General features: G+C 39.7%; 1 protein-coding gene across 5 annotated transcripts in view; it reads right to left on the reverse strand.

Moving 5' to 3' along the window:
* vps50 (VPS50 EARP/GARPII complex subunit) overlaps positions 1-20,922 on the reverse strand; it is an 85,040-nt gene that overhangs the window by 48,711 nt on the left and 15,407 nt on the right. For all 5 annotated transcript variants that reach the window (XR_009786076.1, XM_061759680.1, XM_061759682.1 and 2 more), the window contains 7 exons: positions 15,038-15,108; positions 13,881-13,998; positions 12,114-12,149; positions 10,002-10,084; positions 4,474-4,516; positions 2,505-2,603; positions 490-630 (listed from right to left, as the gene is read on the reverse strand). Coding sequence is in view for 4 of the 5 variants with exons in the window: in XM_061759680.1 (XP_061615664.1) it covers positions 490-630; positions 2,505-2,603; positions 4,474-4,516; positions 10,002-10,084; positions 12,114-12,149; positions 13,881-13,998; positions 15,038-15,108 (591 nt within the window). In the remaining variant the exon portion in view is untranslated. The remainder of the gene's footprint in view (positions 1-489; positions 631-2,504; positions 2,604-4,473; positions 4,517-10,001; positions 10,085-12,113; positions 12,150-13,880; positions 13,999-15,037; positions 15,109-20,922) is intronic.

The following is a 20,922-nucleotide window of genomic DNA, read 5'->3' on the forward strand; positions in this document are numbered from 1 at the left end:
ATACAAGCTCAGACACATAAAAACAACAAGAACAAGGACAGTAAGGGGCCAGTGTGTACACTAAAAGTGATGCTGACATGCATTATATTTATCATGAGCAAGACTAATTCGACTTGGTCACAGGTGAAAAGCATACCGAACGCGCAACCTTTGGGTTGAGAGACCACCAGTGTAGCACTCGAGGCACACTGCCCTGTTTCTAAATCATATTCTTTAAGTTGTCCTCCTCTGTTTCACTTCAATCTTTATGAATTAGATTTGCAGTTAATAGGATGTGCTCCGATTTCAGCAGAATAATTGACTTTGTGTAACTCATTACACATCCACTATTTACAAAGAAAGAGGTAAGAAAAAATTTAAATAAAACAAATACAGAGCATACAGATCTTGTATGTAAACGTTTTCCTTACACACGTGCGCGTACACACACGCACGCACACGCACACACACACACACACACACACACAGTGTTTGTGGACAGTCTCTTACCGTACAGAGATCCTTATATTGCATTTTCTGAAACTTGGTATCAGCATTGCCAGCACAGAGCTCGACGTATCCCAGCACCACTTGGAACACAGTGTTGTGGATGGCCTGGGTGAAGTGCATGTGCAACTGGTCCATAGCAGTCTGCAAAGAAAGCCAAACACACAGTTATGAAAATGATTATATCAAGATGTCATTTTTATTTGCCCGTGTGGATCTGTGAAGAAAACAGCTCACAGCAGCTTGCACACAGCATTGCAAACCAAACTCCTAAAACAACATTCACTGGCTGTCGACATACACAGTACGCTTGGTCTTTAGAAGGATTTGAAGATGTATTCGGGGAAGTAAATAAAATTTGTTGTGGGTTCAATGAAAAATGTCAGGGTTTTGTTTAAATTTTCTGACATCAGGCCTGGAAGACCTGGAAGGTAAAGTTAGGTCATTGTGCGCTGATTCTTGTTGCAAGCATCATTTATACATATTGGCTAGTGAAAATGTCAGTGAAGCTCCGTGGCAGCTCCGTGTTGAGTATTCATTTAACAAGCATTGGCATTTCAGTCAACGCTTAATAGCTTTTTACCCAAGACAAAAAGATGCATTGCTGTCCAAGATCTATTAAAAAGTCATCAGTGAGCTACACTGTTGCTTGCTCTATTTGACATGTTCCTTCATTAAGATGAACATGGGCTCTGCAGTATTTTCCCTCTCTTTCCAGTATACAGTTGTAAATACTTAATAAGCCTAACAACTGAACACAGCTGAAAATAGTCATCCACTTACACATTTAGGGCTTTAAAATTAGGTTGCCTATTTTTTTTTATTTTTTTTTTATAACTACATTACAGGTAAGAGTTCATTACCCGTTCTGAAACATTTATGTATTATATTATACTGAATGGGCTTGGGGCTGTTCCCATCCACTAGCAGTGGAGTTTTGAGCAGACTCCGACAGGTGCAATAGTCCAGTTTGACCTTGTTGCTTACGTTTGTTAACAGCTACATATTGGGCTTGAGCTTCTAAAAGTAGTAGTTAAGGGTTTGCTTAAGCTTTTGAACAGATCCAAATCTCAGTATATATTTAGGGATTATTTGTCAATCGTGTTAAAATGATGAGGCAGGTCAGTCAGTCCTAAAACTGCATAAGCCCTGGTGGTGAGCAGAAACCTAAAAAATGACACAATCACGGCTTTAAAAAAATAATAAAAAAATCATGACCTCAACCCAAAAAAAAATTGTTATTGATCGCTAGTAAAAACAATGTCTCTTTCAAAAGAATATGAAACTAACTTACTCACTGTGAGGTGCATCAGAGCTAGGTAGTGAGACCCAAGAGACTATACTATACAGACTCCAAATGTGCTCTGATTTGTTACATTTTAGTTTTTACTGGCATGTGAAAACTCGTATGATCCAGCATCCAAAATACACGCGTTCCAGCATCGACACCCAGGATGTCAAATTGTTGTCAGACATACTGTAAAATGTAAAACTAATAAGGTTTATATAGACTCTGTTTCAGTTGTTTGTGTTTCTATGTAAATATTTCTAACTTCTAAAATGCCCTTCTCAAATCAAGTTCACAGCATAAATATGTCTCACCAATTAAAGTGGGCTTGGGTAATTTCTCTGCATATTATTCTGCAGAAGAAGAGGAATTTTTACCACTATATTTGATTAAATATTGATACAATTAATTAAACCAATTCACGAGACCTCTGAGAGCTGTATGCATTACATTGTGTATGCAAGTAAATATTTATTTGGAAGATCGGAACAATGGTACAGCTATATTGGTTGATTACAACCCACTGCCAAACTACACATTAGCACAACCTTGTGCTTGTCATTTGTTTCCTAAATTATGTGCATGACATTCACCCTTGATTCAAATGATCCAATAAAAAGAGTAAATGTTGGCTAAAGGCTTGATAAAGAAACAATGATTAAGGCAACAAACACACATTAATTTGAGTTGGACCATTTCAATGACCTTGAATAGGAGTCCAACAGCTCACCTGTGTCTTCCCAAGGAGTGTGTAGGCCAGCTGGACTTTGGTATAGTGTGCAACATCAAAGTGTTTGCAAGTCTTTGACAGGGCAACGTCAAGCTGCTCCTGGAGGCAGAAATAGATGGATGACAAAAGGTGGGGAGAGAAAAAGGAGGATTCTCAACATTAAGACCAGGGATTTAAATATAGATGTGCAGAAGCATGGCTCGTACACAAAGCAGGGGATACGGTAATTGAATGTGGATGTTTTTGACAAAGATGTAAGAAAGGGGGTTGCAAGACAGGAAGTACAAGGATGTGTTATGACCTTGACAAACTGAATCAGTCTTTGATAGCAGGGTGGTGAGCTAAAATGTTCCTCTCAATACGTGTTTTAAAGTTGTATATAAAGACAACGATACTGTTCTTCCACCACACTAGCAAAAAATCTAATTAAATGTGTGCATTTGATAAATGGAAGACTCAAAAGACCAAATTATATATTTAATCCACATGTGCACTCCACTGTATACATTATAGTGGTGTCTTAAGATACGACCAACTTGAGTTTTTCGAGATACGAGCCATCATTCAGACAATTTTTTGCTTTGACTTGCGAGCACAAACGAGATACGAGCGCTGTATGGTGGCCGTGAACTCAGTTCAACTCACTTCACAATAAGCAGCAGTTTGGCAAATTGTGAACAATTCATCAAGATAGGCTTCAAGCTATTTAACGCCACTCCGAGTTGAAGTTTACTGTCAAACTAAACATAAAAGAGAATTACACATTGTGTATTTAAAGCTCTGCCTTAAGAAAGTCCGCTTAGCCTAATGCTAACAAACAACGCAAAACGGCGTTTATACGCTAACAGTTAGCATCGATATTTGACTTCTAAAGCCATCAATGGGAGTGAATGTGTTAAGCAAGGGATAAACACAAACAATGAAGCAACACATGTAGACAGATAATATAACAAGACACACATGCATGTATTCTTTATCCTCTATGAAAAATGACTAATATTACAGCTCTTTACTGAGTCACTAACAGTAGTTAGTAGAAGATGAAGTGCTGCTGTTCTTCATTTCTGTCTGCATGATTGTATTATACTGTCTCTCGTTGGCCAAGGCGGGGACACCAGAAGGAGCAGCACAATGAATTGGACTGCAGCAATAAGTCATGATGCACAAACTGCTTATTTGTTTACATTCTACTTAATTATGTTTTATACAATGTTTTTATAAAGTACAACATTAAGAAATCTATTTTTTTAAATTAAAAACACAAACAAACAATAGTTTTTGGGGGTTGCAAGAGATTGATGGCATTTCCATTCAGTTTAATGGGGAAAGATGATTTAAGAAGTGTTTTGAGTTTTGAGCGTGGTCACAACACGAATTAAACTCACATATCAAGGCACGACTCCTCCAGGCATGTGTGTTTTGCATCATGGCTGCAAACATGGTACACAAAACCCTCATCTACTTGATATGGGGAATTGTTCCTTGTACAAAGTGATTAGTAAAATGAATTTAGAGGATTTTCTTTTCCTTGTTACCAAGGTTAACAGGTAAACACCAATAGCTTTGCAATATTTGTGTGCGCACGTCCGTGCCTTTTTCTTGTTTACAGAGAAAACCAAAGTAATTAATCTTTTCAAGCTCAGAGGTGGTGGTGCAGAGAAAATTGCTTTGCATACCTTTTATCACACCGTAATATTGCAACAGAGCTCTAGATGAAACTGATATGATTTAGATAATTTTGCACTCATAATAATGACTTTTCAGCCTGTCAATATTTGGACAGAGCCAGAACTTAACAGTCAAACCTCTGTTTGAATGAATATTTTTTCGCAAAACTAAAGCACCAAGCCAAACACTATATAACATTGAAAGTATTTTAATGGATATGGGTTCTCAATAACTCAATTACAGATAAGGCAGAGAGTGAGAGAGCCTGACAGAGAGAGAGAGAGAGAGAGAGAGAGAGTACCTCTATTTGCTCCAGAGTGTCTTGCAGTTTGGAATTCAATTCACTGTGGAGAGAAACAGCTGAATCTTGTATTTAAGTTTCTTTACAACAAACTTAAAAAAAAAAAACTTTTCAGTCATGATTTATCACATTTATACAGTATTTTCAGTAGGCTACTAGACTCAAGAGTGTATTCACCAAGTTATGGAACCGGTACCACAACAACAAAAAACCTTCAATGTAATTTAGGAAAACTGTAATGGGGAAATAAAGGGCTGAAAAAAATGTAAGTGATGGAATTCAGGAAATGGTTTATAACAGGGCAAAATTAATCTACTTTGATTTCAAGAGTTGATAGCACTAATAAAGTGTACCGTGAGTGTACCACATTATGACAAACATAAAGCACCCACACAACCTTGAAGCAACTTAAGATGTTATCTAATTTCAGGAAATGCTTTTAACTCAAATGCAGAGAAGCAGCAACAGAATTCACATCTTGTTTTGCCCATCCCATGACCCCCATTCAATTCCCTTGGGCTAACCCTGCGCAGCACCCATCCGTAATCATCCTTTGTTCCATCGTCTCCCTGCTTTGTTTGGGGTCTTTTTCGGGTCAGCCTGTTCTTGTGTTGCATGGGGACCTGTGAGACAGCAAGTAGCCCAAAGGGAGAAATTGTCCTTAATAAAATTGCTAATTAAGCATCTTTGCTTGGTGCGGAAGGAGAATGGGAAAAAATGAGTAGAGAAGCTGAAACGAGAGATTGGGTTCCCAGAGGTTGCTTGTATAGCAGATTCATAAATGAGTAGGGATTCCAAAACTTGGTTCACCATAAAACCTTGAAAGGGCAAAAACAGTTTGAAACTTGTTCAGTTGCCAACTGTCAGAGCAGGAGACAATACAAGGACACACATGAACCTCAAATAATCAGCAGTGAGTCCAACACAAAGCACAATGAGACATTGGCTGTGGTGCCAAATTCCAGACATTGCGGTCAATGTTAACGAGTTGTTACACAACACACAACGATGCAGAGAAGCTTGGTTCAAGTACAGATGGGTGAGCTGATCAATAACCACCCCTGACTACTGAAGTAGTACATTTGAGTGTCCACAACTAACACCCGGGAGAACGGTTAACAGCAGGCAGTCCAAATGAGAGTGGCGCAGAGGCCAACTGGATAAATGCCCTGCTAATCTTTATTCATTTTTAATACACACCCACACTGTCATGTGCTAGCGTGAGCAAGAGCAAACATAAACTGAACAGAATTGGAAGAATATGTATGTATGTAAGAATATGTGGTTATCTTCCCAGTGCTCTCACTATATCGAAACATGTTGACCAGTATTTGTTCATTTGAGTGTAGAATCAGATGCCTCCTTACATACTGGCACCCTTCTGTGATCAGACAGAATGCATAAATAACAAATGATGAGGAAAACCTAATTAACAACCTGTTACCTGCAGGGAACTCGAGGATTGAAATGTGGTTATGAAGGAATCTGAGAGGGTTTTTTTTAAACACCTCATTTTCAATTAGAAGTGACAATAGGTACCCAAGCGGCCTTGAGGCTAGTCCCTCCACAGTAGAACGCTGACTGGATAAATAGGCTATCCGTGCCTTCAAGGGTCAGCCCGGAAGCTCAGATTCTGTGAGAATGCTTTTTTTTTGTTTGTTTGTTTTTTTTGCTGCAGTCATTAAAGCCAATGTTACACAGCAGGCTTAGAGGCAACAAAGTGGCTTTGAAAAGTGAACAACAGCATGAGGAAAAATGGGAAATCAGTCACAACATGGACATTAAAAAGGGGAAGTTTGCTTTTTATTTTTTTTAAAGAAACCACCACACCTGAGGAAGAACAAACTATCAGAGACGGAAGAAAGGACTGACGTGGTGTCAATCATTTGCTGCGCACTCACAAGCGCAAACATAGCCGGTCACCCGCATACCACCACAGCGTCACACTGACCTGTAAACATGGGCTTTAGGAGCTTTGCAGGAATTATTTTGCAATATCCTCCTCTGGGAAATAAATTGCCCATCCCTCGTTTGCTAACAACTGGGCATAAGTTTAGCAAGTAGAAGCAGAGTGACTGGACCTCAACTCACTGTGAAGTGAGGCTACATTTAAATCTTGCTAGCAGTTTTAAAACTACAAACCTCCCTTTAACAGCTGAAGGACTGAAATGTTTTGTCTGTTTGTTTATTCATGTTTGTTTTGCACACCAATGTCTGTGGAAAGGTTTCACACAGACCAGGAAATCTGAATGGGTTATTCTTTGCAACTCATGAGATTGATGAAAACGCTATTGAAATAAGAAAGGAATCCAATAAAATGGAGCAAGCATTTCTTTCGCTTTTTCAAGTACATTGAACTCTAAGAAACCAACAAAAACACTCCAAAGGGAGGAATAAAAAGATGCTGTGGCCCTGAATAACTAATACCTTCAGTTCCTAGCAACAAAAAGGTGTTAAGTAAAACTGTAAGGCACTAATCAATGTGACAGTCTTGAAGCGCTTCTTCTACTTTTCACCTCTTGCTCCAAACAGATTATAAACAAACTCCCTGCCTCAATACTCCGGACGTCATTAGCAGTGGCGAAATGGAGTATTTATTTTTGTTATTTATTTAACATTGTAAGATATTGGAGATTCTACTGATTGATTCTACAACCCCAATTCCAATGAAGTTGGGACGTTGTGTTAAACATAAATAAAAACAGAATACAATGATTTGCAAATCATGTTCAACCTATATTTAATTGAATATGCTACAAAGACAAGATATTTAACTGATTAAACCATCCGGACTGTTATGGATGCAAAGTTCAAAAGCCAGCATCTGTGATGGTATGGGCTCTGTTAGTGCCAATGGCATGGGTAACTTATACATCTGTGAAAGCATCATTAATGCTCAAAGGTACACGCAGGTTTTGGAGAAACATATGCTGCCATCCAAGCAACATATTTTGCTTTCATGGAAATGTGTTGCAGTTGCTGAATAATCTTGCTGACTAACACTTGTGTGCCAATCTCATATTCTTTCACTTGGAGGTAAAGAGTTGTTATAAATTGTTATGTTATAAGACAGAATAAATAATTTGCACTCAAAAACAAAACACAGTGAAGCCCTGCATATTCATAGTTCAGGATTTGCAGATATTTTTTGGAAACTAGCCTTTGTTTTTTTGCTGAAAACTTATCTAGTCGCTGTTTTTGTGCTTAGGACAAAGCGCCGTCTGGTGGTATCTTGGTGCTGAAGTGCGTTGAGGAGCTTTATTTAGACAAAAGGAGCCCTTTACAGCCATCTTGTGGCCTCTATAGGCAATTAACGTACATATGAAACATTTTTGCAGGGGGTTCATTGTAATGTAAACTCAATCCAACAAACCTTATATTAAATGACATCTAGCATTTAAGATCCCTCATTTCATTTCCATTCTGAGAGCTCACAAAAGTGAAGCGGGAGGCAAAACTGTGCCTAACGCAATAGGGTTCACAGTGTATAATTACACTGTTGACTTCAGGGAGCTCTCAACCTGCCCTATAGCCGCCGCTGTGAGCCACTTGATGAAAATGCATCGAGACAGAGCACGGGACTGTGGAAAAGTGTTCTTCAACTAACAATATTGACTTTTAAAAGGCAAGGGACGCGCACAAGGGTGCGCAGCCGTGAAACAAAATCCCCATGTAGGGCATTCAGTGGCGCATGGCAAACTGTCGCTACAAGGTGAAATCAAAGTGTATCCGACCGGCAACAAGCTGCTTTGAGTGGGCGACGCTGTCGGGGCCAAAGAGCTTGAGTAAAACATGCATGCTAATGATCGTTTGTAAGTGTCACCAATGTATATGTTGAAAGATATTGAGAAGAAAACATGAGGGTGGATTTGTCTATTCCTTTGTTCCCTATCACCCTCATTGAAAGTTACCTGAAATTAAGATGTGTTCGGGATTTTACAGACTAGTCGACTTGTTGCCGTTACAACTCCACGATGACGTTTAGAGCGTGATGTCGACCAGTTGCTAATCACATGGTTTTGGCTTGAGGAGGCAGAACTGCTTACGGAAACAGATGTGTCCACTGTGTTTCACAATTGGTTCAAATTGGTCTCTATTTTCTGAATGCGCAGCTCTGGAAAGTGAGGGAGAACCAGGGAAGTGGGGGGGAAATGCCAGGCTCAAGCAGGATTTTCAACAATTTTTCAGCCTGCAACTATCAAATTGGAAGGAGAGTGGGGAACTGTTGCACTGCACACAAAGAGGTCCGGGATTATTTGAAAACACCGCACATTCCCACTATGAAGAACCCCCTGCTGTGGTGTGCACAGAACAGGGACAGGTTTCCCATTTGGCCAAGTTTTGCAAACGTTACCTGGCTGTCAACAACACTGAGCAAGAGGATTGTGTCTCTGGCTAGAAATCAAAATTCAGTGTATAAACTGTCTATTGTTGGTGAATATAGATTATTGCAAAGCAATAGCTCCTCCTGTGATTATTAATTTTTTTTTAATCATAGTGCTGCACAGAAATGTCAATGACAATCAGAGACAAGTCGCTATCAACGCGGCATTAATCACATTAGTGTCAACAAAAAAACCGAAGTCATGCAAAGCCTAGGAAACATAGTTGGTGGCAAAGAGTGTACCGGACTATTCTGTATGCAGTCACCTCTTTGTCATTCTACTAGCCTTCTCATATGCATTCAATGCCAATAATGACAATTAATGTCCCATTGAAGACACAAGTGATATTTCAGCAAATAAAGAGCAGATGTAAGGGGGAGGAGTAAATGTGGAGTCTTCAGCATTGCAATTTCCAGTGAATAATGTGTGCTTACTGATCATCAGTCATCCTGTCACTTAAGCCCAAACAGAGTGTTCGGCATCACAAATGTTTTCTCCACCACTTTGCCTAACTGCTCATTGTTGTTAGTGGGAGTCAAATGTTTCTTGTTTCAGTTTTGCAATTGGTGTGTTTTAATTTGAAGGCAGAAGTTCACCCCTTAATGTGAATTCAATTGGGGGGAAAACAGCACCGTGCATTCAGTGTTATAACAAAAGGACATTTTCTTTGTGTATGACAGAATTTTTGGCATCTCCAGTTCAAACACAGGTGATGCGGAGCTTAGCTGGAGGATAATTAAAAACACGTCACCTGATGAAGAGGATGGACCAGGAATTAGCCTTCACAATAGAAGACATGAAATATATGTTTTCATTAGAAGGTGAATTTAAACCAAATCCTGGGTGTTTTGAATAATCATTTGAATAAAAATAAATACTACGGACACTATTGACAGAAGGCTGCAAAAAAAATGCATTGCCATGGTGGAAAATATTAACGGTACATTAATAATAAATAACGGCTAGTAGGGGATTTTTCATTCAGAATTTAAATTCCACCACTGAGGGGCAATGAAGAGAAATTTTAAAAATACATTTTTGAAGCAATCTACAGTATAAAATTATATTTGGGCATGAATAATTTCAATTTTACAACTGCCCATTTCAGATTGCAGTACAACAACGTCCTATTAAGTACCATACCTTATGCAGCTATAGTGTTTGAATGTGCTGGCGGCCTTCTGACATTCCAGACATAGCTGGATAGCACCAGGATAGTCTTCCTCCTGGAGAAAAAAAGTAATATCAGTATTTGAACAGAATTCATAACTCTTATCAGGTTCAAAATGAAACACATTTTAGCACCTTACAGTTGTTATAAAGTACTTGTACAAATATATACTGTACATTATCTAAATAAGTTTTATTTTATCACGCTAAAAAAATATACGTTTAAAACAAACTATAGGTTTATTCTCTCAGTCACGGTTTGATAAACTATGTTCTGTAACATGGTTGTTAGATAGTCTTCAGATAACAAGGCATTAAATTCAGTGTCAAGCATATTGATTTTGTTTGCTCCAGCAGATCGTCATACAACCCCAATTCCATTGAAGTTGCGGCATTGTATTAAACATAAATAAAAACAGAATACAATGATTTGCAACTCATGTTCAACCTATATTTAATTGAATACACTCCAAAGACAAGATATTTAATGTTCAAACTGATAAACTTGATTGTTTTTAGCAAATAATCATTAACTTGGAATTTTATGGCTGCAACACGTTCCAAAAAAGCTGGGACAGAGTCATGTTTACCACTGAGTTACATCACCTTTTCTTTTAACAACATTCAATAAATGTTTGGGAACTGAGGACACTAATTGTTGAAGCTTTGTAGGTGGAATTCTTTCCCATTCTTGCTTGATGTACAGCTTCAGCTGTTCAACAGTACGGGGTCTCTGTTGTCGTATTTTACGATTCATAATGAGCCACACATTTTCAATGGGAGACAGGTCTGGACTGCAGGCAGGCCAGTCTAGTAGCCGCACTCTTTTACTACGAAGCCACGCTGTTGTAACACGTGCAGAATGTGGTTTGGCATTGTCTTGCCGAAATAAGCAGGGGCGTCCATGAAAAAGACGTTGCTTGGCTGGCAGCCTATGTTTCTCCATAACCTGTATGTACCTTTCAGCATTAAGGGTGCCTTCACAGATGTGTAAGTTACCCATGCCATTGGAATTAACACAGCCCCATACCATCACAGATGCTGGCTTTTGAACTTTGCGTCCATAACAGTCCGGGTGGTTCTTTTCCTCTTTGGCCCAGAGGACACGATGTCCACAGTTTCCAAAAACAATTTGAAATGGGGACTCGTCGGACAACAGAACACTTTTCCACTTTGCATCAGTCCATCTTAGATGGGCTCGGGCCCAGAGAAGCCGGCAGCGTTTCTGGGTGTTGTTGATAAACGGCTTTTGCTTTGCATGGTAGAGTTGTTCCACTTACGGATGTAGCGCCGAACTGCATTTACTGACATTGGTTTTGTGAAGTGTTCCTGAGCCCATGTGGTGATAGCCTTTACACATTGATGTTTTTTGATGCAATGCCGCCTGAGGAATCGAAGGTAACGGGCATTCAATGCTGGTTTTCGGCCTTGCCGCTTACATGCAGTGATTTCTCCAGATTCTCTGAACCTTTTGATGATATTATGGACCGTAGATGATGAAATCCCTAAATTCCTTGCAATTGTACGTTGAGGAACATTGTCCGTAAACTGTTCGACTATTTTCTCACGCACTTGTTCACAAATGGGTGAACCTCGCCCCATCTTTGCTTGTGACTGACTGAGCAATTCAGGGAAGCTCCTTTTTATACCCAATCATGGCACCAACCTGTTCCCAATTAGCCTGTTCACCTGTGTGATGTTCCAAACAGGTGTTTGATGAGCATTCCTCAACTTTCTCAGTCTTGTTTGCCACCAGCTTTTTTGGAACGTGTTACAGCTATAAAATTCTAAGTTAATGATTATTTGCTAAAAACAATAAAGTGTATCAGTTTGAACATTAAATATCTTGTCTTTGGAGTGTATTCAATGAAATATAGGTTGAACATGATTTACAAATCATTGTATTCTATTTTTATTTATGTTTAACACAACTTCATTGGAATTGGGGTTGAAAAAGAGAAGCATCTGTAAGAGGGTCAAACGCTTATGTGAGTTCAGCTTTCAATGCAGACTCTATAATGATAGTTCACCTTTCAAGTCAGTCATCAGCATGTGTGTCAATGTGTGTAGGGGGCTTTACAATACCTCGAGCATTTCACTGAGCCGTACATCTGTTCTTTGCTGTGATAGGGAAGAATGACAAGAGCAACACTTTAAGACTGTACAATTGCATACCATTATTCGTTATGAAAGTTGTTTCAATGATTATCATGTGAAAAGCAACCATAGCAGTGCAAAAACTAAAACAAAGAAAAGAAATAAGTCGAATATATAACCATCTTTCAACAATAAATGACTCACAAAACAATCTAGATTTAACATAGAGCATACTGTTCCGTGAGTATTGGCCCCCTTCTCAAATTATTATACTTTTGCATTGTTTCCCCTCTTTAACGCTTAAGATCATCAAAAAAATGTAATAGACAAATATAACCCATGTGAACTTAATATGCGATTTGAAAATGGTGATTTCATTTATTAAGGAAAAAAACTACTCAAAGTTACCTGGCCCTGTGTGAAAAAGTAATTACCCCCTCGTTAAATCATGAATTAATTGTGGAAATAAAGTCGGACAAAAGATCTAAAAAAGCTGCAATGAAATGAAACGAGCCAAAGAAATTCCAAAACAGTTGAGAGTAATTGACATCTGTCAGTCTCGAAAGGGTTCCAAAAGGCATTTAAAGCTTTAGGATTCAAGCAAATCATAGGGAGAGCCATTGTCCTCATATGGAAAAAACATGCAAGAGTGGTGAACCTTCCCAGGAGTGGCTGGCCTACAGAAATTACCCCAAGAACAACAATGACTCATCCAGGAGGCCACAAAGGAATTCAGGACAACTTCTAAAGAACTGCAGGCCTCCCTTGTCTCAGTTAAGGTCAGTGTTCATGACACAACAATAACGAAGAGACTGGGCAAAAATGGGATCCATGGGAAAGTTCCAAGGTGAAAACCACTGTTTACCAAAAAGAACAAAGGCTCAAAAATTAAAAACATTTTAAAAAAAAACTTTGAATGATTCCCAAAACATTTGGGAGAATATTATATGGACTGACAAGATGAAAGTTGAACTTTTTAGAAGGTGTGTGTCTCATTAAATCTGGTGTAAATGTAGCACAGCATTTCAGAAAAAGAACATCATAAGACCAGTCAAACATGGTGGTGGTAGTCTGATGGTCTTGTGTCGCTCTCCTCCTTCAGGACCTGGACAACTTGCTGTGATTGATGGAACCATGACTTCTGCTCTTTAACAAAACATCCTGTCGGAGAATGTTCAGCCATCAGTTTGTAACCTCAAGCTAAAGCCCATTTGGGTTCTGCAGCAGGCTAACAATCCAAAACACATCAGGAAGTCAATTTCTGAATGGCTTATGAAAACAAAATGAAGGCTTCGGAGTGGCCTAGTCCAAGTTCGGACTTTAATCCAATTGAAATGCTGTGGCATGACCTTAAAAAGGCCATTCATGCTCGAAAACCCACCAGTGTTGCTGAATTCAAACAATTCTGCAAGGAAGAGTGGGCCAAAATATCTCTACAGCGATATGAAAGACTCATTACCAGTTATAGAAAATGCTTGATTTCAGTTGTTGCTGCTGAGGATGAGCCCAACCAGTTATTAGGTTTAGGGGGCCATTACCTTTTAGACAGGGCCAGACATCTTTGAATAGTAGAACACTCTAATCATCTTTTCCAAAGAAAGTAAAACGACAGATTGCAGAGAATAGTTTGAATATTGCAGATTGGAACGATTGAGAATGTACTTCAAGGACACTCCAGATTTAGTGTCGGTTAAAATAAACCTTAAAAGATATAGATGAGGTTAAAGGCAGAATTATCCTAGTGAAACACTTTACCAGTGTCTTGATGGTCCTAAGAGACTTGAGCAGGCCTGTTAAGAGCTGCCGCCTTCTCTGATTGGCTAATAAGCCCAAGCTTGCTTCTGTGAATCCCTCCTTTGACACACTCAGTTGCCTAGGAAGAGCAAATCACAAAACAAGGTGAGAGTGATGCTCAGATTAATATTTTTCATTCAAGCATTTGGCTTTAATATGCTCTGCTCATGGTACTGCTTTGTTAGTTGCTTTCGTGACATTCTTGAGTGCGAGCAAGCCTAATGAATTCAGTGAAACAATGATTAGACTGCAAGCTGCCCAATCACCTGCCTTAATGACAACATTAACTGACTCGTTCTATTTGTCAGACGGAGGTATAAAAAAATGTTAAATGTGGCAAAGAAAGTAATATAAATCATGAACTTCTTTCTGGGTGAAAGTGTGTTCTAGCGGTAGGAATTGGGTGATGATTACTAAACGAAGCATGGTTATCTTAGCAACACAGTGCTAGAATAGGACTTTGGAAAATAAAAAATAAAAATAAAACAAACATACAGCTGTATGACTTCATTGCTGTACTATTGCCAATCCAGCAAGAGTAATATCCATTTTTGAAGCGTACTATAGCAATAACAGACTAAATCCAAGTTCTCAAAGGTTTAAAATGTACCAACTCTATATTTAGATACGCAAGCTGTGTGATATACTCGTTGTGAAATGAAAGAAATAGGTTGGGTATATTTGCATATTAGACAGAATTTTGGCCCTGAACAACACGTTATATCTCAAAGCCAAAGATCTTTGATTGCAAGGCTGATTGTGTGGTTATACAAGTTAATTATCAAAAGCCATTTTCTTTTGTACTAAACAAACTGTGTAATTAGCATTTTCCCCCCTTACAAGAACATAGTATTTGGCTCGAAGGACTGTTCATCATTCCACCCAGGAGCAAAAAAGGCATTGTTTTTGTTATTTTGTTTTCGATTTTATTTATTTATTCATTCATTCATTCAATAATCTGCTGTGTGCTGCTGTACTGCTTTAACTTGTGGTCAATAAAGGATTATCTTATTTTATCGTAAGCTTCAGGAATCAATCTGACGTGATAAAGAAGCAAGCAAGAGTGCATCAAGAACATGAAGATTAAATGCCATCAAGCATACAAAGTACACCATTACCTTCTTGCGTTTGTGCAAATGACAGCAGCCAGCTGCAGGTTGGCTTGTAACGCCGTCACTCTTTCCAGTTCCTGTGAACATAAACCAAAGCACTTCACAGTTAAATTTCTCTTAAATGTTACGGAGCCTGAGCCAAAGATTGTGTTCTGTGATTGCAGCCATTTATCAAATAAAATTGCATCAACTTTTTTCAACTCTGAACTGCATGCACATCAACTGCAATGTAAACACACATTAGGTTGAGATGCTTCTTGCTGTGAGTGCGTTATGAAATTAGACATTTGACACCTTTAGAACAAACAAACTATAGCTCAGGAGAGCAAAAACAAAGAAATGTAAATAATTACAGCACAGCACCTTTCTTCAGATAATTTTCAGACATACAGTATAGCGAGGCTCAATGACCACTTTATTTTTTAGCTTTGATTTATCATGCCGCTAGTACAAAGAACTCTAGAGAGAACAAACACAGCAAAAGTTTAAAAAAGACAATCTAGGAACAAATTGCACTGTAGTTATGTATTCTAACATGTTCTAATATTTTGCGTCAGCCAGATATACAGTAAGTCTGTTGACAACCATTTTCGAATAAAATGGGATTGGAGAAATAATAAATTCTTCAAACGATTCCAATCCAGTTGTAAACAGTTTAGAAATGATTCAGGGAATCTAAATGATTATTATATAGGCATGGTAATCGACTGGTTCGCACGTCTGCCTCACAGTTCTTAAAGACCCTCGCCTGCGTGGAGTTTGCATGTTCTCCCAGTTCCTGCGTGGGTTTTCTCCAGGTACTTCGGTTTCCTCCCACATTCCAAAAACATGTTAGGTTAAATGAAGATTCTAAATTGCCCGTAGATGTGAATGTGAAGCGGTACAGAAAATGGATGGATACACTATTATATAACGCAATGGTGGCGGAATGAAAAAAGTAAAACTCTGAAGTGCGGAAGAGCAGTGGCCTGTGGAAGTAGAGTGGACAATCAATACGGCACAAACATTGTAAAGACTGCTTTTTTTAATATTTTTCTATTACACGATACAATAATAGAATGTCCCAACATTGACAGTATTACAAGAGACAAGTACATAACATACGTACACCATATGCGTTCTAGCACATGCGGACAACAAACAGTCAGGTCAAAATATTACTAAGAGGAGAGTAGTAGCATGTCAGCCTCTGCTGATTTTGTACCAAACAATGGATTAGCTTAATAGCCAATGTTGGGTCGCCGCAAAATAATTTGCATTACATTCATAAAGGGGCATATCATTACAAAAAAGTCCTTAACGACATAATAGCAACCACTACACTAATATCACAAGCCATGCGGGTGAATACCTTTCACTGACATGGACTGCAGGCGAATTAAAAAATATATGATTGACATGTCGTGTAATCATTCGCTTGTGTGTTGGCACACAACTTCTCCTTTTAATGCATCTCGCTAGCACAACGAAAAACCACATGCCACTCAAACCAGCTAAATAAGAAAATATGTCCATTCATCTCAAGTTTTGGTTGTGCTGTGGCTCTGAGGAAGCCCTCACATCAGTGAGGACACATCGCAAACATAGAGGCACAGAGACTGAGTGTGCAATCCCTTTGTTATTAATGTGTTGGATGCAACCGTGACAGAACCTAATTCTTTGTTCCTAACTTCATGATGTATTTTGTCAATATTTTGAATACACAAAACTCCAATAACAGTTTGGGCTTTTTATAAAACTGAGAAACCTTTGTTGGCTATTGTGACTAGGTTCTGATTTATACATCTACACTTTTAAATACATTAATACTTCCATTTTATTAAAAATAAATGAATAGAAAAAATACATTGATTCCAGATGCGTTGAGATGCATCGATAATCCAGTTGAACAGTAGCCTTGTGAATTGTAATGAGGTGGGGAGAGATTACTACCACCAGAAAAAGATCAATGATCTTACTCACAGCACCTTCAAAAGATCCACCATCATCCCAGTACCACATCTTAAAAAAGCCTGCCAGCCTATTAAAGTGTTCTTTCGTCATGAAGATCTCTGAGTGGCCTGTTCAAGACTCCATTAGCTCCTCCAACTCTAACACTATTGACCAACTATAATATTCCAGACAATCAGATCAAACGAGGATCCCATCTCACAATTTCATACTGTAGCAAGTGGAACTATTATATGTGAGGATTCTGTTCATGGACTACAGCTCAGTATATTATTAATCAAGCCACTAAGGAACATGAACTTCAACACCAAACTGTCCAAATGGCTATTGAAAACAGAGGAAAGGTGAGCCAGCACTATTAACAGGGCAAACCAAATCCTACTATGTCCACAAACAAGCACTGGAAAAGCAACAATGGCAAATAAAGGTCAAGCAAAAAGATGTTTAGTCTTACTAGAGATTAGTTTTTTCTCTCTCCATGCCTTAGTATTCATATATGCATCAGAGGTCTTCACTCTGACCCCCCCAACACAGTGACAATGCACATGATCCTTTTACTAACTATAGCTACACATTATAATGATACCGCTGTTTGGGCCATGCCTCAAGTCTGGAGTCATTGTCAAGGAAATGTAATGAAACAAAGATGAATGTCATTTATGATACAAAGTGCACAGATCCCTGAAGTTGACATTTCATATAATCCACATAAAATCACGGTTAGCTGTTATTAGGCATCTATTTCCTGACAGATCTAACTCCTGTCAGTTTATAATCTTTTTTGTGAAACACCGTTGAGACCTCAATTGTAACTGGCAGGTCTGACCACCAAGGTTGAACAAACCTTTTCAAATGCCGCAACTAGGGAGCATAAAGAAACGCACACGGCTAACTGTAATGAATGTGTTTCCAGTGGAAAAATAATAGAGTCCCTGCCCCAGCCCATTTCTTTCTGATTCCATAGAAATTCATTACATCTTGGAATACCATCAGTCAATTCTAAGATCACTTGAAAGGGACCGGTTACAGTGCATCCTCGAAACTTGTTGACTGACTCAGAATTCGAAAACAAGGAAAACATTGTTCAAACGTTGAATACATATCCAGAACCTGAAGAAAGATGCTGCAAAATGGAAAAAAAAAAAAAGAATTTGTGGTTGCCTTTTTTTTTTTTTGCTTGTATAATCTATGAACGGTACCAGTGACAATGGTAATAGAAATAACCCAAAAGTAACAAAGCGGCACTCATGAAAGATAAGGAATGCTACATTTGTTATTGTTTTTAAGTGTCACTATTATTCTATTGTTTTTCACTTATACACATACATTAAATATACTTTAACCATTACATGAAAAGAATTGAACAGTTTTAGGATGACTTATTGTTTTTAAGTGTCACTATTATGAACTGTCATTTTCTGCAGCAAAAGTTCCAAAAGAAACCATGCTAGGCCAACCTGTGACATTACTCCCAGTTTGTTTCACAGATGGGCTTTTATATTTAATATCATGAGCCGATCCTTTCTTTCTCCAATTATTAGCCTTATTTTCATCAGTCCAGGAAACTTTGTCCCAGAATTTTTTAAGCTCTGTACTTTTGGCAAATTCCACCCTGCCCTTCCTATTCTTGCTAATGAGACATTTGCATCTTCTAGTGTAGCCTCTGTAGTTGTCAATCTTCTCCGTTTTGAAATGCCACACAGGAGTGCAGGGGCAAGCAAATAAAAGACAGCCAACTATCTGCAGATACCTTAAAAATACACCCTTAAAGTTAAACGCTGGAAGCAAATCAATGACAATGGCTCTGGCCTTCATGTACCCTTCCATCCTTCCTGAGTGCAAGAGGAGGCCATGTGTGGCTAGCGGGTGTCAACAGTGATCAGACGCAAGCTCCTGCAGAAGACTACTCCCTCCATTGCAATGAATCACATTAGATGCTTACCAGACCGTCATTTTAAGCTCCAAGCAAGGGTTTTATATGTCTGCACAAATTACATTTCCACTGACGGGCAATTCACGGCACGCAAGCACTGGAGAGAGAGGAAGAATCGTGGCCGGGGCAGCTTGTTTCGCAGAAATATGCATTTGTTTACATCGCAGAAATTATCATATTGAGCAGATATGAAGAACTCAAAAAGGTCGAGAAGGTGAAAGCAGAAATTATACAGTGCTATGAACACAGATACAGAGCAAGGACAAAAATGTAGACGGGAGCTGGCCTTTTTATTTTTTTTGTCAGTGCCCCTCAATGAAAGGAAATCATCCTCATACTGAATCATAAAAAATTAAATCTCTTTTGACTCATTATGACATGAATGCAGAGGATATGGAAAGTGCATGCCCTCTGAACTCCAGAGGGCATTTTGGAAACCAACTTGTGTATGTGGGCTGAGATGGGTGGGGGCAAATGACGCTGTCATTTGGACGCGGCAGTCACCAGGAGGGTCACAGAAATAATGACCAGTTTACTATACACAGACTGACCTTCAGATGGCTTGACAACAGCAGTCATCTGAGGGCATTTACACAATCTGTCATATATTTCCAGCAACCAAAACATCAAGATTAGTGATTACCCCAATTTATTACATCTCCTTCAAGAAATAAAGAACACAAAAAACATGCAGCTATATTTACTTTGAAGCAAGCGTGATGGCACCACAAATGCAAATACTAAAACACATGCACCCAGGAAATATAGCGATGTTAAACCTGTCCAAGATTGCTACATTTATTATTAGTATCCATCCACCATCCATCCATTTTCTACCACTTATCCAAGGTCGGGTCACGGGGGCAGTAGCTTTAGCAGGGAGGCCCAGACTTCCCTCTCCCCAGCCATTTCCTCCAGCTCTTCCGAGGGGAACCCGAGGCGTTCCCAGGCCAGCCGAGAGACACAGTCTCTCAAGCTTGTCCTGGGTCGTCCCCGGGGTCTCCTCTCGGTGAGACGTGCCCGGAACACCTCACCAGGGAGGCGTCCGGGAGGCATCCGAATCAGATGCCCCAGCCACCTCATCTGGCTAGTCTCAATGCGGAGGAGCAGCGGCTCTACTCTGAGATCCTCCCGGATGACCGAGCTTCTCACCCTCTCTCTAAGGGAGAGCCCGGACGCCCTACGGCGGAAACTCATTTCGGCCGCTTGTATCCGGGATCTTGTTCTTCCGGTCACGACTCACAGCTCGTGACCATAGGTGAGGGTAGGAACATAGATCGACCAGTAAATTGAGAGCTTCGCCTTTCGGCTTAGCACCTTCTTTACCACAACGGACTGATACAAAGTCCGCATCACTGCAGACGGCGCACCGATCCACCTGTCGATCTCCCGTTCCATTCTTCCCTCGCTCGTGAACAAGACCCCAAGATACTTGAACTCCTCCACTTGGTGCAGGATCTCATCCCTGACCTGGAGAGTGCACACCACCCTTTTCTGACTGAGGACCATGGTCTCAGATTTGGAGGTGCTGATTCTCATCCCAGCCGCTTCACACTCGGCTGCGAACCGCTCCAGTGAGAGTTGGAGATCACGGCTTGATGAAGCCAACAGAACCACATCATCTGCAAAAAGCAGATGGATGGTGGACGCCTTCGGGTGGGGGGACGGTTCCTGACTGTTGTTTGTGCCTATGCACCAAACAGCAGTTCAGAGTACCCACCCTTTTTGGAGGCCTTGAAGGGGGTGCTGGAGAGCACTCCCGCTGGGGACGCCATCGTTCTGCTGGGGGACTTCAATGCTCTTTTGGGCAATGTTAGTGAGACCTGGAAGGGCGTAATTGGGAGGAACGTCCCCCCCGATCAGAACCCGAGCGGTGTTCTGATATTGGACTTCTGTGCTCATCACGGATTATCCATAACGAACACCATGTTCAAGCATAAGGGTGTCCACACGTGCACTTGGCACCAGGACACCCTAGGTCGCAGATCAATGATCGACTTTGTGGTCG

This window comes from Phyllopteryx taeniolatus, chromosome 21 (assembly GCF_024500385.1).
Source record: "Phyllopteryx taeniolatus isolate TA_2022b chromosome 21, UOR_Ptae_1.2, whole genome shotgun sequence".
NCBI lineage: Eukaryota > Metazoa > Chordata > Actinopteri > Syngnathiformes > Syngnathidae > Phyllopteryx > Phyllopteryx taeniolatus.